At 39.9% G+C, this 26948-nt stretch overlaps 1 protein-coding gene across 5 annotated transcripts in view; it reads right to left on the bottom strand.

The window, feature by feature from the left end:
* glra1 (glycine receptor, alpha 1) overlaps positions 1 to 26948 on the bottom strand; it is a 104031-nt gene that overhangs the window by 44274 nt on the left and 32809 nt on the right. For 4 of the 5 annotated variants that reach the window (XM_061891688.1, XM_061891692.1, XM_061891689.1 and 1 more), the window contains one exon: positions 13931 to 13969. The exons of the other annotated variant lie outside the window; for it this stretch is intronic. In XM_061891688.1, coding sequence (XP_061747672.1) covers positions 13931 to 13969 — 39 coding nt within the window. The remainder of the gene's footprint in view (positions 1 to 13930; positions 13970 to 26948) is intronic. 5 annotated transcript variants of the gene reach the window in all.

Genomic DNA, 26948 nt, shown 5'->3' with positions numbered 1-26948 from the left:
TACATTTTTTTATTTTTATTAAATCAACATAAAAACACAAGGCACCAACCCAAAAAACCTCCCTTTTTCATGACAAAAAAAATAAATAAATCCTCCCCCCCCCTCCGTGGGACGATATATCAAGCGTTGACCGATCCGCAGAGACAAAACGGTTGGGGACCACTGTGCTAAAGGATCTCTCAGAGTCAAGTGGAGAGTGCACTACTTTAGCAGCTAGTACACTGCACACACCACCTAGCAAACACTTGACAAGCCATGTTGACTTAGCTCTGTTTGCTGGACTTGAATTATTTGTCACACTTGCACACACACACACACACACACACACACACACACACACACACACACACACACACACACACACACACACACACACACACACACACACACAGTTTAATATCGCTGCTGCAACTCAGTGTCTAATTCCAGGAGCCTGAAGGAAGGAGTCTGGATGACTTTGATGGCCAATTACTCTCCCTGTCAGTGTGTGTGTGTGTATGTTTGTGTGCATCGCTGCAGGCAACGCTTCCTGTGTGTGTGTGTGTGTGTGTGTGTGATGGGAGGACAATGGCGGACTAGAAAAAGTGCCATTAGGAGGGATGCGAGCGCAGGGTGATGGCGTTTGTGACGTGGATGGCGTGACTGAAGGCTGAGCTGCTAACAAAGATGGCCGCTATAGTATCCATGAGGACAATCTTCTGGCAGACACAAGGAGGACCTCAGAGAACATTCTGCTCTTCTACATGATCATGTGACTTGACCAGAAAACACCTTAATCTTCTACATGATCATGTGACTTGACCAGAAAACACTCTAGTCTTCTACATGATCATGTGACTTGACCAGAAAACACTCTAGTCTTCTACATGATCATGTGACTTGACCAGAAAACACTCTAGTCTTCTACATGATCATGTGACTTGACCAGAAAACACTCTAGTCTTCTACATGATCATGTGACTTGACCAGAAAACACTCTAGTCTTTTACATGATCATGTGACTTGACCAGAAAACACCTTAATCTTCTACATGATCATGTGACTTGACCAGAAAACACTCTAGTCTTCTACATGATCATGTGACTTGACCAGAAAACACTCTAGTCTTTTACATGATCATGTGACATGACCAGAAAACCCTCTAGTCTTCTACATGATCATGTGACTTGACCAGAAAACACCTTAATCTTCTACATGATCATGTGACTTGACCAGAAAACACTCTAGTCTTCTACATGATCATGTGACTTGACCAGAAAACACTCTAGTCTTCAACATGATCATGTGACTTGACCAGAAAACACCTTAATCTTCTACATGATCATGTGACTTTACCAGAAAACACTCTAGTCTTCTACATGATCATGTGACTTGACCAGAAAACACTCTAGTCTTTTACATGATCATGTGACTTGACCAGAAAACACCTTAATCTTCTACATGATCATGTGACTTGACCAGAAAACACTCTAGTCTTCTACATGATCATGTGACTTGCCCAGAAAACACTCTAGTTTTCTACATGATCATGTGACTTGACCAGAAAACACTCTAGTTTTCTACATGATCATGTGACTTGACCAGAAAACACTCTAGTCTTCTACATGATCATGTGACTTGACCAGAAAACACTCTAGTCTTCAACATGATCATGTGACATTCTAGTCCACACAACGTTGTCATTACCTGATAATCATATTAATATGTAGTACAATTACACACATATCTACATACACTTAGTCTTTTAAGTGCACTACACTTGTCTACTTACACGTAGTCTTTTCAGTGCACGACATTTGTTTACTAACACTTAGTCTTTGAGTGCACTACACTTGTGTAATTACACTTAGTCTTTTCAGTGCACTACACGTATGTAAGTACACTTAGTCTTTCAGTGCACTACACGTGTGTACTTACACTTAGTCTTTTCAGTGCACGGCATTTGTTGACTAACACTTAGTCTTTGAGTGCACTACACTTGTGAACTTACACTTAGTCGTTCAGTGCACTACACTTATGTACCTACACTTAGTCTTTTCAGTGCACTTCATTTGTTTACTAACACTTAGTCTTTGAGTGCACTACACTTGTGAACTTACACTTAGTCGTTCAGTGCACTACACTGATGTACCTACAATTAGTCTTTTCAGTGTATGACATTTGTTTACTAACACTTAGTCTTTGAGTGCAACTATACTTTTGTACTTACACTTACTCTTTTAGTGTACTACACTTACGTACTAACACTTAGTCTTTTTAGTGCACTACATTTGTTTACTAACACTTAGTCTTTGAGTGCAACTATACTTGTGTACTTACACTTAGTCTTTTAGTGCACTACACTTGTGTACTTACACTTAGTCTTTTCAGTGCACTACACTTGAGTACTTACACATGGTATTTTGAGTGCAATACACTTGTGTACGTACACTTACTCTTTTGAGTGCAATACACTTGTGTACTTACACTTAGTATTTTGAGTGCAATACACTCGTGTACTTACATTTAGTATTTGAGTGTGCTACACTTGTGTACTTACACTCAGTGTTTGAGTACATTAGTATGTTGCACTTGTGTACTTACACATAGTCTTTTGAGTGCAATACACTTGTGTACTTACACTTAGTCTTTTAAGTGCACTACACTATATTATTACAATTTGAAAGTATACTATTAGACCAAAAAGTATAGTATTACAACTGAAGTGTATTATTACAATTACAAAGTGTTATATTATTACAAATAGGAATTATTGTTACAATTCTAACAAATATTTGTGTTTTAATTGCAACTGGAGGCAATCTTGGTTGATAAACAGTGTATGACTGTTGTCCAATGAGAGTCCACCAACCATCTTCATCATCATCATCATCATCATCATCACTGGACACAAACACATGGAAATAAACAAAGACAAATAATTCATATTCTGTTTAATTGTTTTTCTTTCCGGCAACAAAGACGAGACGTGGGCATGTCATGAAATATTCATACATCGTATGTGACACACACACACACACGCACACGCACACGCACACACACACACACACACACACACACACACACACACACACACACACACACACACACACACACACACACACACACGTATTATTAAATAAAGAAGGAAATAAAAGCATGGCATCTTTCCTTCCTCAATATGCAAATAGATTTCTATCTTCATAATCCTGACTATGGAAATAAAATATGTCATCTATTTACAGACACTGTTTACGTTTCTGTTGCAGTTAATAACAACAACAACATTGTATTGGTATTAATAATAAAAATTGTATGGTGTGAATTTATTTTGAACATGCGTACTTGTACATGTGATACATTTAATAGGTTGCAGATTCTCATTTCTATAATATGATGATAATAATAACAATAGTAATAATAATAGTAATAATAATAATAATAACAATGATAATAGTTGTAAAAATAGTAATAATCATAATAGTAATAATAATAATAATAATAACAATAATAATAGTCATAATAATAATATTAATAATAATAATAGTAATAATAATAATAATAATAAAAATAGTCATTAGAAAAATTTTAATAATAATAATATTAATAGTAATAGTAATAATACGAATAAAAATACTAATACTAGTAATAATAATATTGCTAGAAATAATAATAAAAGTAATAATATTCATACTTACAATAAGAGTAATAATATAAATAGTAATACTAACAAAAGTAATAATATTAATAGTTATAAAAATAAAAGTAATAATAAGTCATAATAATAAGTAATAATAATAGCAATAAATCATAATAATATTAGTAAAAATAATAATTTTAGTATTAATAATTATATTAGTCATAATAATAATAGTAATAATAATATTAATAATAGTCATTATAATAATAATAATAATAACAATAATAATAATGCAAGAGAGGATAACTAAGAATCTCATGGGTGTCCAAAGTGTTTTTAGTAGCTATTTAAAAAAAAAAAGGTGTTCTGTGTTAGCATGATAGCTTTTTCGCAGGTATAGGTTGCTATTTGACTAATGCTACATGGTAGCTTGCTAACATCAGTGGACTAGCGTCGTTAGCTAATACATCAGAGTGGTATTTTGTCGGTGGCATATGTTTTTGTATTTTACTAATGCTAACTGTAAGCATGCTATAGTTAGCATGGAGGGGCTATTACATCATTTTGACATGAAACTCTAATCTGGCTGTGCACGGACGTGATTTGGTAAGTTACACTAATGATGTTTATTTTAGGGGGAATCAGAGTCAGTTTTGGCCACACCCACATTCTTGTTCACCTTCTTCCTTCTTGTTAATGGCGGCGACACATGTGGTAACAGCAGTTGTGATTGGGCGCAGCATGCAGGTGCACATGGGTACTTTCAACACGATTCATGTATGTAAAAGGGGGCGTGGCCTGGGTGTACTCTGATGTAAAAAAGGAAGACCTGCATTCTAATAATTCAAATTGCAGGTCTATTTCAAGGTGTAGATGTCTTCATGTGTGACACATGAATGTGGACACCACCACACACCACGACTCAACTTTGTCTCCTCCTTTTTTCCATTTTCTTTTTCTTCATCTTCTTTCTTCTTCTCCTCCTCCTCCTTTTTTCTTGTTCTTCATCATTTTTTTACTCCTTTTCTTCTTCTTCTCCTCCTCCTCCTACTTTCTTCTTCTTTTTTCTCCTCCTGGTTTCTTCTTTTTCTTCTCCTTCTTTTCTCTCTTCTTCTCCTTCTTTATTTTTTCTTCTCCTCCTTTTATTCTCAATTTTTTTCTTTCTTATTCTCGTCCCTGTTTTTTCCTTCTTTTTCTCCTTTTTTTTATTCTTTGTCTCAATTTTGTCTTATGTTTCCTCCTCTTTTTTCTTCATCGTCTCTTTTTTATTCATTGTTCTCCTTTTTTCCTTCTTCTTTTTTTCCTTTCCCTCCTTCTTTTTGTCAATCTGTTGTAATGTTTCCCCTTATTTCTTCTTTTTCTCTTTTCTCCCCCTTCCTCCTCTTCATCTTGTTTTTCTTCCTTGTCTTCTTTTCCTTTTCTTCTTCTTCATTTTGTTGCTCTTTTTCCTCCTTCTTTGTCCATTTTTTCAGTTTTTTCATCTCCTTTTTTCACTCCTCTTCTTCTTCTTCTTTTTTCTTTCTTCTTCTTTGTCTTCTTCTTCTTCTCCTCCTCCTCCTCATGGCTTTGATGAGTTGCTCCCATTAATTTCCTTCATGTGGCTGTCAATCATCTCAGGTAATGTTCATGTCAACAAATGTCTGGAAAGATTTGAACTTGTGTGTGTGCGTGGGATTGTTTGTGTGTAATAGTATGTATGTGTGTGTGTGTGTGTGTGTGTGTGTGTGTGTGTGTGTTGTTTGCCACTGCCCGTGAGCCAGTGATGAGTCTGCTGTGCTCCTTCAGCAACATATTTGTCCTTGTGGTGGTACTGACTCACTTCCTGTTGCCATGCGCCCACTTTGACCTTCTCACCGTCTTTGCTTCGTCAAAATGGAACTGAGGCCGCTATGAACACACCGGGTCGCGATAAACACAGGAGCCGGCGTACACCATTCGATGAGCGTGACCCGCCCGACCTTCCGGGTCTTTCTGGGCTGCCTCTGACTGACGTGCAAACACGACACGCTGGCAGCCGCTACATCGCGGGAGGACGGAAATCAATACGAGCTTCGCAGCCACTGGATTACACAGTGTGTGTGTGTGTGTGTGTGTGTGTGTGTGTGCAAGCTTGACATTTTATCTCCCGTCTGCGTGTGTGTGTGTGTGTAAATATGTGTGTGACTTAATGATGTGTGTTGATGCTCTGCTGTTAGCTTGATGCTTTTAATCATCTGGAGAGGAAGGAAGATGTATCATGGCAGCTTAGCGGAGACACACACACACACACACACACACACACACACTCGCACGCAAACACACACACGCAGGTTGAGTCACTATTATCTTCTATACATGAAGAGCATGTTATTGAAGTAATGCAATGCGTGTTTGTCATGTTGGATCCTAAATGATATGAATCATTCCAGCGTAGAGCAAAAGAACCCCAGAGTGAAATAACAATTGAGTACATAATAATAATAATAATAATAATAATAATATACATAACGTCATGTTTTAAATCACATACTTTAAGATCAACTAAAGGGTGTTGTGTCAATGATGGACACTGCCGGTAGAAGTAGCAACTTTAATAACCATGAATGTATGTTTGGATGCAGTTGTCTACCAAATGGGACCTACAGTAATCCAATAGCACGGAAAAAAAACCACCTTTGGTCACATACTTTCTTCCAGTGTGCCATTCTAACTAGGACTTGGTTCTACTGCCCCGCTGAGTCGGAACCAAAGCTGGCGACATAGGAGGGGGCAAGAGAGCGAGGTTAAAGGCTAACCCAAACAAGCTAGCGCCACTAAGCCTGTTCCTAGCAACTACATGCTCTCTGCAAAACAAACTGGACCTCAAGCAGCTTGAAATACTGCGTGCTGATGTTCACGGGGACCTGGTTGGATCACGACACCCTGACGCTGCTATCGGGGAACACAGTCTTCAGAGCGGATCTAAAAGCTAACTGCAGTAAGAGTGGAAGCTGCGCATTGAAATCAACAATCTGTGGTGTGCAAACTCCTCCCCCAAGGACACCTACTGCTCCCGAACATTGAACACATGCTCCAGTCCTACTTGCCTCTGGTGTTCACATCTACAGCTAGAATACCAGTCTACCTTCCACCGCAACCTACTGCTGGGTTTGCTATGGGGAAGTTACAGCAGGCCATCAACCAGACGGCAATTTGAAGTCTGTTCTGCAAAGATGCCTCCATGTTTTAAACGTCCCAAAAAGAGAGATAAAACATTTACGGCAACATTTCTCATGCCTACAAATCCAGCCCTCTGCCACACATAGGAGTCTCAGACCATCTGTCTCTGGACCTGATCCCAGCATACAAACCTCTCAGCTGTAAAGACACTCAAAACAGTTTTTGATAAGACTGAAGAAGCCGCTTCGGCCCTTCAAGACTGCTTTGAAGCCACAGATTGGAAGGGGGTTCAAACTTGGAGAGGGAGATATCAGCTGTACTTTCTTACACCAAGTTTTGCCAGGAGACAGTGAGTGTGAGTAAATCTGTCAAAGTGCTCCCCAACCAAAAGCCAGTGTTTAACAGCCAGCTAAAGACCCTACTGAGGACACGAGATGATTCCTTCAGGTCTGGAGACCAGCAACCTGCAAAAGGGTATCAAAATAGCCAAGCGGAAGCTAGAGGAAGACTTCAACACCAACAACTCCCAAGGCCTGTGGCAGCAAGACCAACTCCAGAGGCATGTGGCAGGGAATAAAGACCCTTACTGGCTTCAAAAGCAGCGCCGAGCCAGACCGGCATCGCAAACAACATGAACAACCTGAACATCTTTGCCCGAATCCACCAACAAAGCACAGCGCCCCACATCCAGCCAGCACTGAGTGTAAAGGACCACCCCTTCCAGCTGACTTCTCGCCAGCTTCGAGCCACTCTTTGCAGAACCAACGTGAGGAAAGCAGCTGGTACGGCCAGGGTCACCAGGAAGACGCCGAGGGACTGCACTGACCAGGTGTTCACCTGTACTTTCACTGTTTCTGTCAACTCTCCCTTCCCGTTTGAAGGCTGCCACAATAGTTGCGGTTCCAAAGAACGCAGTGAAAAGCCCCAATGACTATCGCCCTATTGCTCTAAGTCCAACAACCTCCATATATTTTGACAGACTCACTCTCCCCCAAATGAAATCGAATCAGCCTAACAATGACATTTACCAATTTGCTTATTGAGCAAACAGGGCAGCCGCGGTTGGTACGGTAACAGTCCTGCACCTGGCACTGACCCACCTGGACAGAACTAATACATACGTGAGAATGCTTTCTGGAGACTTTGGCTCAGCCTTCAGTCATTCCATACAAGCTAGTGCAGAAAATAAACAACCTCAGTCTGTGCAGTTTACTGTGTTTGTCAATACCGGACTTCCTGTAAACCCATCCAAAAACTGTCCGTACGGGTATGTCCTAAGTCCAGTACTTTTCTCCATATTCACCCACGACTGTTCAACCTCAAAGCCCACGAAGACTATCGTTAAGTTTGCCGATGATACCACTGGTGTAGGACTGATCTCAGAAAAGGATGAGAGCCAGCACCTGACAGACTTGTGTAGTGACAATAACCCGAAGCTCAATGTCTCCAGAATGCAGGAAGGGTAGTTGACCTCAGGAAATCCAACGGACTGCACACTCTGCCTGGCAGGAGGTTGAGAGGGTGGACAATATCAGATTTCTGGACATCTCTTTATTCAATCAAAGTTTATTTGTATAGCTCTTAATCACAAGTGTCTCAAAGGGCTGCACAAGTCACAACGACATCCTCGGCTGAAATACCACATCAGGGCAAGAAAAAATCAACCATTCAATGGGCACAATGAGGGACCTCGGAAAGGACCGCAAATGTGGGGACCCCCCTGGGTTACCGGTGCAATGGATGTGAAGTAGATCTAGTTAATAATGTGAGAGTCCAGTCCATAGTGGGGCTAGCAGGAGATCATTTGGCATGTAGACACGTCGGGGCACAGAAACGTTACCGACTGATGCATAAGGAGTGGTCACCAAGGGTCCCGACTTTGAACAGCTTGGTTGATCCATGGTGACTTGTTAACCTCTCCACATAGGAGAAGGGTGCAGAGCAAAAAAGAGAGACGGGAGATCAACTGGTCTAAAAACGGGGTCTACTTAAAGGCTAGAATATACAAATTAGTTTTAAGATGGGACTTAAATGCTTCTACTGAGGTTGCATCTCTAACTATTACCAGTAGAACATTCCAGAGTACTGAAGCCCCAATAGAAAACGCTCTATAGCCCGCAGCCTTTTTTTGGGCTCTGGGAATCACTAATAAGCCGGAGTTCTTAGAACACTGATTTCTGTCTGGGACATATGGTACAATACAATCAGCAAGATAGGATGGAGCTAGACTCTTTACTATTTCTCAGGACACGCACACAAAACATCAGCGAGAGAAAGCCCAGCAGAAACTGTATTTCCTGAGGAGGCTGAAAGAGGTCCATCTCCCTCCAGCCCTGCTCACTGACCTCTACAGGTGGGTTTTAGAAAGCCTTCTGTTGTACTGCCGCATTGTGTGGTTTACCAGCTGCACTCAAGGGAACAGGAACCTGACTGGCTGTCTGACAAAGAAGCCCAGAACATGGCACTGGACCAAAATCATTCTGGAGACAGCTTGAGTGCACCACTACCTTCAGGGAGAATGATCAGGTACCACAAAATCGAAACAAACAGACTGAAAAACAGCCTCTCTCCACGGGCCGGAAGCACCGTCATTGATTGATCGTACTTTTAACGTGTGGACGTGTCGCACTTTTGTTTTATACTGCATACTTTTATACTGTTCTCTCCACTTTTTATTCATTAAACTGCATTTCATTGTCTTCCTGAAAGGAAAGACAAGAACATTCAAATTAAATTGGCAGTATATTTACCAAATATTTCAACAACGACGTCTTATTAACATAGTTTAAGAGAATGATTTGTTGACAAGCTTTTGTGCATATTTTTTATTTATAGGCTTGTCAAAAATAACGCATGAGATTAATACAAAAAATTATCAAATTAATCATGTATAAAGGTAGATTAATTGCACAATTTATTTTTGCTTACTACCTTAAGTATGGACAGTTACCTGAAAGTGATCAGATTAATAATACGTCCTTGATCGGATCAATAATACATCATTGATCAGGTTAAGCCGATACTAACATCGATACCAAAAGCCTCGTTATACGTATTATTTTCTACGTAAATGTTGTTTCTTCTTTAGCAGCAGACATCTTTGTCGGCGTTTCAGGCGGCTGATAATGTTTGATGTGTTGAAACATTTGGTGCAAATAGCGGACAACATGTCTTCTTGTGAAAGAGTTGAAAAGTCCACACGATGGACGGCATATTTGTTTACGCGAGGGAAGTTTAGGACAAACTAACAGCACAGGCAGGAGCAGGGAGCGCTTGGTTTGCTCACCCTCGCCCACCTAAAGCATCGCATGTGTATTCTTCTTTCATGAAGTGTTTTTTTAATCCTTTATTTAAGCACATTTCTCAAATTTGTGGGTATGATGTCATGATTCATGAAATATTTTATGATATACATATTTATCACACGATTTTAATAATAATAATAATAATAATAATAACATCTTTCTTCGAGTGGCTATAAAGCTAAAAAAGAAACAGTCGCGATCAAAAGTTTACATACACTTGTAAAACACATAGTGCCATGGCTGTCCTGAGTTTCAGATAATTAACTCTTATTTTTTTGTGATAGAAAAACAAGTCCATGTCAGAAAACCAACACATTAAGCTGAACTGCACCAATGTTGTCAAGAGGAGAGGTCAAAAATTGAAGCAGAAGCTTGTGGATGGCTACCCAACTGAATGTTGCCAAGGGACATGTAAGCAAATATTAACATTGCTGTATGTATACTTTTGACCCTCACATTTTCAGTAGAGCCATAAAAAATTCATAAAAGAAGCAAACTTCATGTTTTTTGTGAGCAACAAGTATGTGCTCCAATCACTACATCACAACAAAATAATACTTGTAGAAATGATTGGAATGTAAAGACAGCCATGACATCATGTTCTTTACACGTGCATGTACACTTTTGATCACCACTGTACATGTTCATTGTTAAATTTGTTCAATGAAATCCAGCATGCTTTAATTTTGAAACTTATTTTGCACTAAACAGGAAGTCAGCGTGTGCATGTGTTAATGTTGCGCAATCAAAGAGCATTTATATTGTTGCTTAGTGATCAATACTGACGTGAGCAAAACTACAGCACGTGTCAACATATTTTTTCATACAGATATTTATTTGGCTCTCAATTTTTAAGTCTTTATTCTACATTTGTGTTGATGTTTTTAATAATAGGAAGGTTACGAGGTTTTTGATGAGTAAGTTAGTCCACGTAGACGCTCTGTCAACTGTATTTGATGTTTCCTACTTTTCTTCCTAAGGCTGTCAAATACAGTGGGGCAAAAAAGTATTTAGTCAGCCAGCGATTGTGCAAGTTCTCCCACTTCAAATGATGACAGAGGTCTGTCATTTTCATCATAGGTACACTTCAACTGTGAGAGACAGAATGGGAAAATCCAGGAGTTCACATTGTAGGAATTTTAAAGAATGTATTTGTAAATTATGGTGGGAAATATGTATTTGGTCAATTACAAAAATTCAACTCAATACTTTGTAATATAACCTTTGTTGGCAATAACAGAGGTCAAACGATTACTATAGGTCTTTACCAGGTTTGCACACACAGTAGCTGGTATTTTGGCCCATTCTTCCATGCAGATCTTCTCGAGAGCAGTGATGTTTTGGGGCTATATATATATATATATATATATATATATATATATATATATATACTAATTAAGTACCACGATACTAATGAATTAAAAAGGTACTATACTATATATATATATATCAATACATGTGTATATATATATATATATATATACACACATAATAATATACATAAATACACACACATATATATATACATATTAATATATATACAAATACATATATATGTATGTATAGTGTATATACATATATAGATACAGATACATATATGTATACATATATGTATACATATATACATACAATATACATATATATGTATACATATATACATATATTTGTATACATATATACAAATATATATATATATATATATATACATATGTATATACATATGTACAAATATATATGTATATACACATATATGTATATACATACATATGTATATATATGTACATATGTATATATATATACATACATATATATATGTACATGCATTCATACATATATATATACTGTATATATATATACCTACATATATAAATGTATGTCCAGTATATATATAAATGTATGTACAGTATATATATATATATATATATATATATATATATATATATATATATATATATATATATACCTATATATATATATACCTATACAGTGGTGGTCAAAAGTGTACGTACACGTGTAAAGAACATGATGTCATGGCTGTCTTGAGTTTCCAATCATTTCTACAATTCTTATTTTTTTGTGATGTAATGATTGGAGCACATACTTGTTGCTCACAAAAAACATTCATGAAATTTGCTTCTTTTATGAATTTATTATGGCTCTACTGAAAATGTGAGGGTCAAAAGTATACATACAGCAATGTTAATATTTGCTTACATGTCCCTTGGCAGGTTTCACTGCAAAAAGGCTCTTTTGGTAGCCATCCACAAGCTTCTGTTTACATTTCCGACCACTAAATTGCTGCAGGTCAGCTAAATGCGTTGCTTTTCTGACATGGACTTGTTTCTTTAGCATTGTCCACACCTTTAAGTCAGGACTTTGGGCAGGCCATTCTAAAACCTTCATTCTAGCCAGATTTAGCCATTCCTTTACCACTTTTGAGGTGTGTTTGGGGTCATTGTCCTGTTGGAACACCCAACTGCGCCCAAGACCCAACCTCCGGGCTGATGATTTTAGCTTGTCCTGAACAATTTGGAGGTAATCCTCCTTTTTCATTGTCCCATTTACTCTCTGTCAAGCGGCATTTCCATGGGCAGCAAAACAGGCTCAGAGCATAATACCACCACCACCATGCTTGACTGTAAGGATGGTGTTCCTGGGATTAAAGGCCTCACCTTTTCCCCCTCCAAACATATTGCTGGGTATTGTGGCCAAACAGCTCCATTTTTGTTTCATCTGACATCACATTGACAAAGATAAGACATTCTGGAGGGAAGTTCTGTGGTCAGATGAAACGAAAATTGAGCTGTTTGGCCACAATACCAAGCAATATGTTTGGAGGAGAAAAGGTGAGGCCATTAATCCCAGGAACACCATGTCTACCGTCAAGCATGGTGGTGGTAGTATTATGCTCTGGGCCTGTTTTGCAGCCAATAGAACTGGTACTTTACAGAGAGAAATGGGACAATGAAAAAGGAGGATTACCTCCCACTTGTTCAGGACAAGCTAAAATCATCAGCCTGGAGGTTGGGTTTTGGGCGCAGTTGGGTGTTCCAACAGGACAATGACCCCAAACACACCTCAAAAGTGGTAAAGGAATGGCTAAATCAGGCTAGAATGAAGGTTTTAGAATGGCCTTCCCAAAGTCCTGACTTAAACGTGTGGACAATGCTGAAGAAACAAGTCCATGTCAGAAAAGCAACACATTTAGCTGAATTGCAGCAATTTAGTGGTGAAAAATGTAAGCAGAAGCTTGTAGATGGCTACCAAAAGCGCCTTATTGCAGTGAAACTTGCCAAGGGACATGTAAGCAAATATTAACATTGCTGTATGTATACTTTTGACCCTCACATTTTGAGTAGAGCCATAATAAATTCACAGAAGAAGCAAACTTCATGAAATTTTTTTGTGAGCAACAAGTACAGTATGTGCTCCAATTACTATATCACAACAAAATAAGAGTTGTAGAAATGATTGGAAACTCAAGACAGCCATGACCTGATGTTCTTTACACGTGTATGTACACTTTTGATTGCCACTGTATATATACATGCATATGTATATATACATATGTGTTTATATATGTATGTAACATGGGTGCACACTTGTCATTCCTCACTTGTAATGTGTGTTGTTGGTAGGCCTCAGGTACACTGCAGGTTTACTCCAAGTAATTATTCAACATGTGCTTACTTTATCCTGGTGTTGCATGTGTAAACTTATAGATGAGAAATATGTGTGGTCCTAATATAAATGAGATGTCATAGGTGATCAAAGTAGCATGTGTCACATTTGCAAGGTTGCATCACCCACAGCACCTGCACCGTCGTGGAGGAACAACCAAAAAAGGGCAAAAGAAATAGGAAAGTACCTTTCTTGTGAGTAGCTTCATTTTTGGAGCCTTTGGGGTCTAATAATACAAAAAGACGAGAATTAAACACAATATTTTAGAACAACAGCTCAGCAACTACTCGTTGTTTGTCCTCGCAGGAAAACAACGACTACCAGGGAGGCCACAAGACAGCAAGGCCGCCATTGCACGCTGCCAACGCTTGGCGGGGTAGGGATGGGGGCTGGTTGGCAGCAAGGAGAGGGGCGGCGTTGGCAGGGGCGGGGGGGCGGGGGTGGAGGGGCAGGGCAACATACTGTGAAGGCAGTAGCAGCGGGTGGCAGTGGGGGTGGGGGGTGGGGGGTGGATGCACGAGTCTAAAACTGCCATAGTGCAGGAGAGGCGAGATGAAGAAGGGGGCGCGGCTTAGGTCACACAAGCAAAATGCACTACTTATGATGCGGGGGGGGCGAGGGTGGGGGGCAGAATGCAAAGACTACATGTCAAACTTCCTTTCATTTTAGCCAAGAGACAGGAAGTGATGTCACATGTCATCAACAAAAAGGTCACAGCGAAGGATCTCCTTCCTTCTCCGGCATCAGACGGATGGGCGGGGCCTGACTTCCACTCCGCCGCACTGCCAGGGATGGCGGCGGCCATGTTGTAATCCGTCAGCGTCAGCGGGGAAGAAGACGGATGAAGGCGCGCCTGAACTCTTGTCGACAGGAGACTCCCGCTCTGATCTCAAACCTTCACTTGCACGGCCCTGTGCTCGTGTCGCGGCTAAGCCCCGGGCTTAAGGCGGAGCTTAGCCCGGGCCTGTCTGACTTCACGGCTCCTGATTCCGACTACAAAAGCACAGCCTCGCTCTGGCTCCAATGTGGGACAAAAGAGGGGCTAATTAGCATCCTGACTCCTGTTCGCAGAAGACACTCTTGCTTCTCCCTTATAAAGCTTCCTCCTGGATTCCACATCCTTCAAACAGGCTGCAGTACGCATGCCAGGCCTGTAGTGGGCCACGTCACCAATGAGCAGTGTGATATAATAACTTCGCACAACTACACCTTGGCAGTGTTTGCAGACTATTATTAGCTCCTTGACACGGGGCCCAACTTTTTCACGACAAAGGGGCCCGGGGCCCTCTCAAATATCAACACTGGATTGTATTCAATAATTACATCCAACCTACTTACAGTTTACAACTTTGTAAAATTATATGAACGCACGTGTTCATTGCAAATATGATTATTTATTGAACACATAAACCCAGGCATGTGATTTGTACCTGACGAAAAAGACTGAAAATAAACCGGGGGTCCAGCGGCCACAGGGCAACACCCCCCCATCCCACCACTATGTTATTTAATCACTACAGTAATTATTTTCACATCCACAGGAACCACATGGGTTAGCCTACTCTATACAGTATTTACAACCTTACGAGTGTTCACTTCACAGTCCCAGATGGTTTATCTAGCTATGTACGTTATTTACAGATTACTTTGTCTGTTTCAGTCACCATGTCATTTAGTCATTACAGTAATTACAACTCGTGTTCACATCCACAGGAACCACATAGGTTAGTCTACTCTATACAGTATTTACAACCTAACGAGTGTTCACTTCACAGCCACAAATGGTTCATCTAGTTATGTACATTATTTACACATTACTTTGTCTGTTTCAGTCACTATGTTATTAAGTCAGTACAGTAATTACAACTTGTGTTCACATCCACAGGAACCACATGGGTTAGCCTACTCTATACAGTATTTACAACCTTACGAGTGTTCACTTCACAGCCACAGATGGTTCATCGATTTATGTACATTATTTACACATTACTTTGTCTGTCTCAGTCATTATGTTATTTAGTCAGTACAGTTATTACAACTTGTGTTCACGTCCACAGGAACCACATGGGTTAGCCTACTCTATACAGTATTAACAACCTTATTAGTGTTCACTTCACAGCCACAGATGGTTCATTCAGTTATTTACATTATTTACACATTATTGTGCATGTTTCAGTCACTATGTTATTTAGTCATTAAAGTAATTAGAACTTCTGTTCACATCCCCAGGAACCACATGGGTTAGCCTACTCTATACAGTATTTACAACCTTACTAGTGTTCACTTTACAGCCACAGATGTTCCATCTCGTTATGAACATTATTTACACATTACTTTGTCTGTTTCAGTCACTATGGTATTTAGCCACTACAGTAATTACAACTTGTGTTCACATCCACAGGAACCACATGGGTTAGCCTACTCTATACAGTATTTACAACCTTACTAGTTTTCACGTCACAGCCACAGATGGCTCATCCAATTATTTACACATTATTTTGTCTGTTTCCGTCACTATGGTATTTAGTCAATACAGTAATTACAACTTCTGTTCACATCCGCAGGAACCACATAGGTTAGTCTACTCTGTACAGTATTTACAATCTTACTAGTGTTCACGTCACAGCCACAGATGGTTCCTCCAATTATTTACACATTATTTTGTCTGTTTCCATCACTATGGTATTTAGTCAATACAGTAATTACAACTTCTGTTCACATCCACAGGAACCACATGGGTTAGACTACTCTATACAGTATTTACAACCTTAGTAGTGTTCACGTCACAGGCACAGATGGTTCATCCAATTATTTACACATTATTTTGTCTGTTTCAGTCACTATGGTTTTTAGTCACAACAGTAATTACAACTTGTGTTCACATCCACAGGAACCACATGGGTTAGTCTACTCTATACAGTATTTGCAACCTAAAGCCAATTTCTGTCTTTTCGACTCCCTTTCCACTTCTAACTGCTCCAAATGCAAAAATCATAAAGAGTACAAACAATGTTTATTTTATGAGGTAACTTCCTATATCTAAATAGCCATTAGTTTTTCTAATACAGAAAAAGCCCGCTTGAATATTCCCTCTTCTCTTCTCCGACTCTCTTGTTGTAATTTGGGATGTGCGCGTCTGTTGTATTTTCTCATACTGGTTCGATGACCCGTCCTATCTTTCCTCTGATTGGCCTGTTTGTAATGTTTTGCCCTAATCTTAACCAATCGTGACTCATCATATTAAACCAACCAACTAATCACGGATGTTCTTCTATGTAGACCAACCAATCATCATTGATGTTTCCCGTATATGTTGTCCCCTGCCCGTGGAGTTGCTTCGCGACATAGCTTTTTGTGATTTTGGACGAAATCCCAAACTGGCTAACATCCTGGACATGCCAGCTGCCCTGCATGGCGAAGTATGATGAACTTGAGGACCATAAATAGACAATTAAAATACAAAACACAACCATTCTAATCTGGATTGTTTTCCAAGGCTGCGACGTGGCAAGGTCGTTGCTTCAAGAATCCCCTCGAGGACAATGCAGAGAAGACCTAAACAAACTCCTTCCATGTCAACAACACCTGAGGAGTTGAACTCTGTTTGCTGAGCCTGCAGACCAATTCCAGGCCTCCAGACACAACACACACACCATGGACGTACCACCCCCCCACCCCACGGCTCTGTCACCGCTTAACTCCTTAGGGCGAATAGATGGCTGGAGCAGTGCTATAAGAGTTCCAGCTTCCGCACCAGAACCCCACTCCTCCTACCCCTTCTGTTGCAAGTCTAGTGGTTTCTGCTTCGTAACATGTATATGTGTGCTTATCGCGCCCTTCAAGTTTTTTTTCTTCCTGGCCCCTGGCCGAGATTGACTTATTTTAACACATGCCCCCCTCCCCCGTTCCCTGTGATCACCTTTTATGGCGCGGGGTAAGTGTCTAACCATCAGCGTACATGTTCTGTCACTTTGTACAATGTTTGTCTGCTCCTTAACGGGTTTGTCCTGAAAATGTCATTTTTTTGTACTTGTGCAATAATGTTTAAGTCCTTCTCCTTCTTCTTCTTCTTGGAATGTTCCGTTTGTCTTATAAGCCATTTAATCTTTCATTATAATACTTCTTGGCAATATTTTACGTACATTTTAAATCAATTTTACCTGTTCTCTTCCTCCCTTACAGACTTCTCTTCCTCCTTCCTCCCATACAGACTTCTCTTCCTCCTTCGTCCCTTACAGACTTCTCTTCCTCCTTCCTCCCATACATACTTCTCTTCCTCCTTCCTCCCTTACATACTTCTCTTCCTCCTTCCTCCCTTACACACTTCTCTTCCTCCTTCCTCCCTTACATACTTCTCTTCCTCCTTCCTCCCTTACACACTTCTCTTCCTCCTTCCTCCCTTACACACTTCTCTTCCTCCTTCCTCCCTTACAGACGTCTCTTCTTCCTTCCTCCCATATATACTTCTCTTCCTCCCTTAGACTTTTCTTATTCCTTCCTCCCTTACAGACTTCTCTTCCTCCTTCCTCCCTTACAGACTTCTCTTCCTTTTTCATCCCTTACAGACTTCTCTTCCTCCTTCCTCCCATACATACTTCTCTTCCTCCTTCCTCCCTTACATACTTCTCTTCCTCCTTCCTCCCTTACACACTTCTCTTCCTCCTTCCTCCCTTACACACTTCTCTTCCTCCTTCCTCCCTTACAGACGTCTCTTCTTCCTTCCTCCCATACATACTTCTCTTCCTCCCTTACAGACTTTTCTTCTTCCTTCCTCCCTTACAGACTTCTCTTCCTCCTTCCTCCCTTACAGACTTCTCTTCCTCCTTCCTCCCTTACAGACTTCTCTTCTTCCTTCCTCCCATACAGACTTCTCTTCTTCCTTCCTCCCATACAGACTTCTCTTCCTCCTTTACAGACTTCTCTTCTTCCTTCCTCCCATACAGACTTCCCTTCTTCCTTCCTCCCATACAGACTTCTCTTCCTCCTTTACAGACTTCTCTTCTTCCTTCCTCCTTTACAGACTTCTCTTCTTCCTTCCTCCCATACATACTTCTCTTCCTCCTTCCTCCCTTACAGACTTCTCTTCTTCCTTCCTCCCATACATACTTCTCTTCTTCCTTCCTCCTTACAGACTTCTCTTCTCCCTTCCTCCCTTACAGACTTCTCTTCCTCCTTCCTCCCTTACAGACTTCTCTTCCTCCTTCCTCCCATACAGACTTCTCTTGCTCCTTCCTCCCATACAAACTTCTCTTCCTCCTTCCCCCTTTACAGACTTCTCTTCCTCTTTCCGCCCTTACAGACTTCTCTTCTTCCTTCCTCCCTTACAGAGTTATTTTCCTCCTTCCTCCCTTACGGACTTCTCTTCTTCCTTCCTCCCTTACAGAGTTATTTTCCTCCTTCCTCCCTTACAGACTTCTCTTCCTCCTTCTTCCCATGCACACTTCTCTTCCTCTTTCCCCCTTTACAGACTTCTCTTCCTCCTTCCTCCCTTACAGACTTCTCTTCCAATTTAAAATACTTCTCCTCACTTTCTAAGCTATGCATAACCTTGCCCCGTCATATCTCTCTGACCTGCTCCATGTCGCCTTGCATTCATGTTCCCTAAGATCTTCTTCATCCACCCATCTCACTGTCTGCTTCTACAGACTGTCCACTATGGAGGCCCGGGCCTTCAGCTGCTCAGCCCCTCATCTTTTGAACGCACTACCCCCAGACCTTCGCAATATGGACACAATATCCCTCTTCAAACCAAGACTCTAAACGCACCTACAGTGGTGGTCAAAAGTGTACATACACTTGCAAAGAACATGATGTCATGGCTGTCGTGAGTTTCCAACCATTTCTACAACTCTTATTTTCTTGTGATGCAGTGATTGGCGCACATACTTAGTCACACTTATGTCATTTGAAAAATGTGAGCAAATAAGCTGGGTCAAAAGTATACATACAGCAATGTTAATATTTGCTTACATGTCCCTTGGCAAGTTTCACTGCAATAAGGCGCTTTTGGTAGCCATCCACAAGCTTCTGTTTACATTTCTGACCACTCCTCTTGACGACATTGATGCAGTTAAGCTAAATTTGTTGGTTTTCTGACATGGACTTGTTTCTTCAGCATTGTCCACACGTTCTCAATGGGGTTTAAGTCAGGACTTTGGGAAGGCCATTTTAAAACCTTCATTCTAGCCTGATTTAGCCATTTCTTTACCACTTTTGAGGTGTGTTTGTGGTCATTGTCCTGTTGGAACAACCAACTGCGCACAAGACCCAACCTAAGGGCTGATGATTTTACATTGTCCTGAACAATTTGGAGGTAATCCTCCTTTTTTATTGTCCCATTTACTATTTGTAAAATACCAATTCCATTGGCAGAAAAACAGGTCCAGAGCATAATACTACCACCACCATGATTGACGGTAGGATTGGTGTTTCTGGGATTAAAGGCCTCACCTTTTCTCCTCCAAACATACTGCTGGGTATTGTGGCTAAACAGCTAAATTTTTGTTTCATCTGACCACAGAACTTTCCTCTAGAAGGTCTTATCTTTGTCAATGTGATCAGCAGCAAACTTAAGACAAGCCTTAAGGTGTCACTTCTCGAGCAAGGGCTTCCTTCTTGCATGGTAGCTACTCAGTCCATGGCGATGTAAAACACGCTTGACTGTGGACACTGACACCTGTGTTCCAGCAGCTTCCAATTCATTGCAGACCTGCTTTGTGGTGGTTCTCGGTTGAATCTTGATCTTCCTGACCATTTTTCTCTCAGTAGCAGGTGATAGCTTGCGTTTTCTTCCTGATCGTGGCAGTGACAAAACTGTGCCATGCACTTTATACTTACAAACAATTGTCTGCACAGTTGCTCTTGGGACCTTAAACTGCTATGAAATGGCTCCAAGTGACTTTCCTGACTTGTTCAAGTCAATGATACGTTTTTTTCAGAAATGTGCTGAGTTCCTTTGACCTTCCAATTGTCACATTTGTAACCGAGTCTAAAGACTGCATCACACGAGCCCTATTTAAATGGGCTCAGAGAAGTCAACAGGTGTCGTCAATAATAATCACTCACAAGAAGTTAAGAGGCCATTCCATGAAGCTAATTTGATTTGATTGTAACTTTTCTACAACACCAAAATTGATCATGTATGTTGCTGTATGTATACTTTTGACCCTCACATTTTCAGTAGAGCCATAATAAATTCATAAAAGAAGCAAACTTCATGAATGTTTATTGTGAGCAACAAGTATGTGCTCCAATCACTACATCACAACAAAATAAGAGTTTTAGAAATGATTGGAAACTCCAGACGGCCATGACATCATGTTCTTTACAAGTCTATGTACACTTTTGACTACAACTGTATACCTGACTGCTTATTAACTGTAAATTGTAACTATCTTTGTTGATGTTTTATCCAATTAATTGTATTGCTTTGTTTTGTACAGTGTCCTTGAGAGCATAGAAGGATGCCTTATAGATCAAATGTATCATTATTATTATTCTGTGATGAGGTGGCAACTTGTCCAGGGTGTAGATGCCTTCCACCCGATTGTTGCTGAGATAGGCACCAGCGCCCCTCGGGATCCCAAAGGGAATAAGTGGTAGTAAATGGATGGATGGATGGATGGATTATTATTATTATTATTATGTGAATGAATGATGAAGCGCTTTGAGTGTCTAGAGAAGTGATAAATACATCTAATTCATTATTTTTATTATTATTAAAATTATGAGGAATGAGAATCAGCACCTCCAAGTTTGAGTCCATGGTTCTCGCCCGGAAAAGGGTGGAGTGCCATCTCCGGGTTGGGGAGGAGACCCTGCCCCAAGTGGAGGAGTTCAAGTACCTAGGAGTCTTGTTCACGAGTGGGGGAAGAGTGGATCGTGATATCGACAGGCGGATCGGTGCGGCGTCTTCAGTAATGTGGACGTTGTATCGATCCGTTGTGGTGGAGAAGGAGCTGAGCCGGAAGGCAAAGCTCTCAATTTACCGGTCGATCTACGTTCCCGTCCTCACCTATGGTCATGAACTTTGGGTCATGACCGAAAGGATAAGATCACGGGTACAAGCGGCCCAAATGAGTTTCCTCCGCCGGTTGGCGGGTCTCTCCCTTAGAGATAGGGTGAGAAGCTCTGCCATCCGGGAGGAACTCAAAGTAAAGCCGCTGCTCCTTCACATCGAGAGGAGCCAGATGAGGTGGTTCGGGCATCTGGTCAGGATGCCAGCCGAACGCCTCCCTAGGGAGGTGTTTAGGGCACGTCCAACCGGTAGGAGGTCACGGGGAAGACCCAGGACACTTAGGGAAGACTATGTCTCCCGGCTGGCCTGGGAACGCCTCGGGATCCCCCGGGAAGAGCTGGACGAAGTGGCTGGGGAGAGGGAAGTCTGGGCTTCCCTGCTTAGGCTGCTGCCCCCGCGACCTGACCACGGATAAGCGGAAGATGATGGATGGATGGATAGATTATAATTATTATTATTTGTAGTAGTAGTATAATAATAGACTTCCTCATTTTATGCTCACACTTATAAGACAGTCAGTGCACCTCATGCAATATTCAAAGTACTATCCTCTCACCAAGTTTTCAAACTTATTCCACCAAGTATTTAAACGTAATCACCAAGTTTGTAAACTTATTCCACCAAGTTTTCAAACATATTCTACCAAGCTTTTAAATATATTCCACCAAGTTCTTAAACGTACTCCACCAAGTTTTCAAACTTAAAACACCAAGTGTTCAAACATATTTCACCAACTTTTCAAACATATTCCATAAAGTGTTCAAACACATTCCACCAAGTGTTCAAACATATTCCACCAAGTTTTTAAACGTTTTCCGCCTAGTTCTAAACTCATTCCACCAAGTTTTTAAACGTATATGACCCAGTTTTCAGACATAGTCCACCAAACTTCCAGATATATTTCACCAAGTTTTTAAAAATATTCTTCTTAGTTTTCAAACTTTTTCCACCATTTTAAAAAAACTTTTTCCACCATTTTTTTCCCACCAGGTTTTCAAATATGTTCCACCAAGTTTTCAGACATATTTCACAGAGTTTTCAAACATATTCCACAAAGTTTTCAGATATATTTCACCAAGTTATCAAACATATTCCACCTAGTTTTCAGACATAGACCACCAAGTTTTCCAACTTATTACACCAATCTTTTAGACATATTTCACCAAGTTTTCAAATGAATTCCACCAATTTTTTTAACGCAATCCACCAAGTTTTAAATCTTATTCCACCAAATATTCAAACATATTCCACCAAATTTTCAAACATATATCATCAAGTTTTCAGATATAGTCCACCAAGCTTTTGGACATATTTTACCAAGTTTTTAAACAAATTTCACCAAGGTTTCACACATATTCCACCAGGGTTTCAAACTTATTCAACCAAGTTTTTCCAAACATATTTCACCAAGTTTTTAAACAATTCACCAAGTTTTCAAACGTGTTTCACCAAGTTTACAAACTTATTCCATCAAAATTTATTTATTTCACCAAGTTTTTAAACATATTTCCCTATTTTTTTTTCAAACATATTCTACAGAGTTTTCAAACATATTTCACCAAGTTTTTAAACATATTCCACATAGTTTCCAAACATATTCCACCAAGTTTTTAAATATATTCCACATAATTTTCTAACTTATTCCACCAAGTTTTCAAACATATTTCACCAATTTTTAAAACATATTCCACATGGTTTTCAAAAATATTCCGGCAAGTTTTCAAACTTATTCCACCAAGCTTTTATACATATTTCACCAAGTTTTTAAACATATTCCACATAGTTTTCAAACATATTTGACCAAGTTATAAACATATTCCACATAGTTTTCAAACATATTCCACCAAGTTTTCAAACTTATTCCACCAAGCTTTTAGACATATTTCACCAAGTTTTTATACATATTTCACCAAGTACCCATCCATCCATTTCTACCGCTTGTCTTTTTTGGGGTCGCGGGGGGTCGCTGGAGCCTATCCCAGCTGGATTCGGGCGGAAGGCTGAGTACACCCTGGACAGGTCGCAACCTCATCGCATGGTTATTCCACCAAGTGTTCAAACTTATTCCACCAAATTTTCAAACATATTCCAAGTTTTCTGACATAGTCCACCAAGCTTTCAGGCATATTTCACCAACTTTTCAAACATATGCCACCAAGTTTTTAAACATATTCCACTTAGTTTTCTAACATATTTCACCAAGTTTATAAACATTTCACCAAGTTTTCATACTAACCCCGTTTCCGTATGAGTTGGGAAATTGTCTTGGATGTAAATATAAACAGAATACAATGATTTGCAAATCATTTTCAAGCCATATTCAGTTGAAAATGCTACAAAGACAACATATTTGATGTTCAAACTCATAAACTTAATTTTTTTTTTTGTGCAAATAATACTTAACTTAGAATTTCATGGCTGCAAAACGTGCCAAAGTAGTTGGGAAAGGGCATGTTCACCACTGTGTTACATCACCTTTTCTTTTAACAACACTCAGGAAACGTTTGGGAACTGAAGAAACTAATTATTGAAGCTTTGAAAGTGGAATTCTTTCCCATTCTTGTTTTATGTAGAGCTTCAGTCCTTCAACAGTCCGGGGTCTCCGCTGTCGTATTTTACGCTTCATAATGCGCCACACATTTTCCATGGGAGACAGGTCTGGACTGCAGGCGGGCCAGGAAAGTACCCACACTCTTTTTTTACGAAGCCACGCTGTTGTAACACGTGCTGAATGTGGCTTGGCATTGTCTTGCTAAAATAATCAGGGGCGTCCATGAAAAAGACGGCGCTTAGATGGCAGCATATGTTGTTCCGAAAGCTGTATGTACCTTTCAGCATTAATGGTGCCTTCACAGATGTGTAAGTTACCCATGCCTTGGGCACTAATGCACCCCCATACCATCACACATGCTGGCTTTTGAACTTTGCGTCGATAACAGTCTGGATGGTTCCCTTCCCCTTTGGTCCGGATGACACGATGTCGAATATTTCCAAAAACAATTTGAAATGAGGACTCGTCAGACCACAGAACACTTTTACACTTTGCATCAGTCCATCTTAGATGATCCCGGGCCCAGAGAAGCCGGCGGCGTTTCTGGATGTTGTTGATAAATGGCTTTTGCTTTGCATAGTCGAGCTTTAACTTGCACTTACAGATGTAGCGACCAACTGTATTTAGTGACAGTGGTTTACTGAAGTGTTCCCAAACCCATGTGGTGATATCCTTTAGAGATTGATGTTGGTTTTGATACAGTGCCGTCTAAGGGATCGAAAGTCACGGTCATTCAATGTTGGTTTCCGGCCATGCCGCTTACGTGGAGTGATTTCTCCAGATTCTCTGAAACTTTTGATGATACTATGGAGCGTAGATGTTGAAAACCTTAAATTTCTTACAATTGCACTTTGAGAAAGGTTGTTCTTAAACTGTTTGACTGTTTGCTCACACAGTTGAGGACAAAGGGGTGTACCTCGCCCCATCCTTTCTCTGAGCATTTTTTGGGAAGCTGTTTTTATAGCCAATCATGGCACCCACCTGTTCCCAATTAGCCTGCAAACCTGTGGGATGTTCCAAATAAGTGTTTGATGAGCATTCCTCAACTTTATGAGCATTTATTGCCACCTTTCCTAACGTCTTTGTCATGTGTTGCTGGCATCAAATTCTAAAGTAAATTATCATTTGCAAAAAAAAAAAAAGTTTATGAGTTTGAACATCAAATATGTTGTCTTTGTAGCATATTCAACTGAATATGGCTTGAAAATGATTTGCAAATCATTGTATTCTGTTTATATTTACATCTAACACAATTTCCCAACTCATATGGAAACTGAGTTTGTTTATATTCTACCAAGTCTTCAAACTTATTCCACCAAGTGTTGAAACTTTTTCCACCAAAATTCCAAACTTATTTTACCAAGTTTTTAAACGTATTTCACCTAGTTTTCAAACATGTTTCACATAGCTTTTAAACATATTTTACCGATTTTTCAAACATTCCACCGATTTTTAAAACTTTTTCCACCAATTTAAAAAAAACGTTTTCCAACAAATTTTAAAAATAATTCCACCAAGTGTTCAAACATCTTCAACCAAGTTTCCAAACAGTTTTCAAAAATGTTCCACCGAGTTTCAAAAGTATTCCACCAAGTTTTCAAACTTATTCCACCAAGTGTTGAAACCTATTCCACCAAGTTTTTAGACTTATTTCACCAAAATTCCAAACTTATTTTACCAAGTTTTCAAACATATTTCACCTAGTTTTCAAGCATATTCCACCAAGTTTACAAACTTATTCCCACAAGTTTTCAAACATATTACACAAAGTTGTCACATATATTCCACCAAGTTTTTAAACTTATTCCACCAAATTTTCAAACATATTCCACCAAGTTTTAAAATGTATTCCACAAAGTTTTCAAACATATTCCACCTTATTTCACCAAGTTTTCAGACATATTCCACCAAGTTTACAAACTTATTCCACTGAGTTTTCAAACATATTCCACCAAGTTGGTAAATATTTCCACCAAGTTTTTAAACTTATTCCACCAAATTTTCAAACATATTCCACCAAGTTTTTAAATGCATTCCTCAAAGTTTTGAAACATATTCCACCATTTTTTTAAACATACTCCATCGAGTTTTTAAAAGTATTCCTCCGAGTTTTCAAAAGTATGCCACCGAGTTATCAAATGTATTCCACCAAGATTTCAAACTTATTTCACCAAGTTTTCAGACATATTCCACCTAGTTTAAATAAATGATAAATGGGTTGTACTTGTATAGTGCTTTTCTACCTTCAGGGTACTCAACTTTGACACTACTTCCACATTTACCAATTCACACACACATTCACACACTGATGGAGGGAGCTGCCATGCAAGGCGCCAACCAGCGCCCATCAGGAGCAAGGGTGAAGTGTCTTGCTCAGGACACAACGGACGTGACGAAGTTGGTACTAGGTGGGAATTGAACCAGGGACGCTCGGGTTGCGCACGGCCACTCTCCCCACTGCGCCACGCCGCCCCTAGTTTACAAACTTATTCCACATAGCTTTCAAATATATTACACCAAGTGTTCAAACATATTCCACCGAGTTTTCAAACGTATTCCACCGAGTGTTCAGACCTAGTCCACCAGGTATACAAACTTATTCCACCGAGTTTTCAAAAGTATTCCACCTTGCTTTCC

Source organism: Nerophis ophidion, linkage group LG29 (assembly GCF_033978795.1).
Source record: "Nerophis ophidion isolate RoL-2023_Sa linkage group LG29, RoL_Noph_v1.0, whole genome shotgun sequence".
Taxonomy (NCBI): domain Eukaryota; kingdom Metazoa; phylum Chordata; class Actinopteri; order Syngnathiformes; family Syngnathidae; genus Nerophis; species Nerophis ophidion.
Note: the sequence above shows the minus strand (reverse complement) of the source record. Positions and strands in the feature narration are given on the sequence as shown.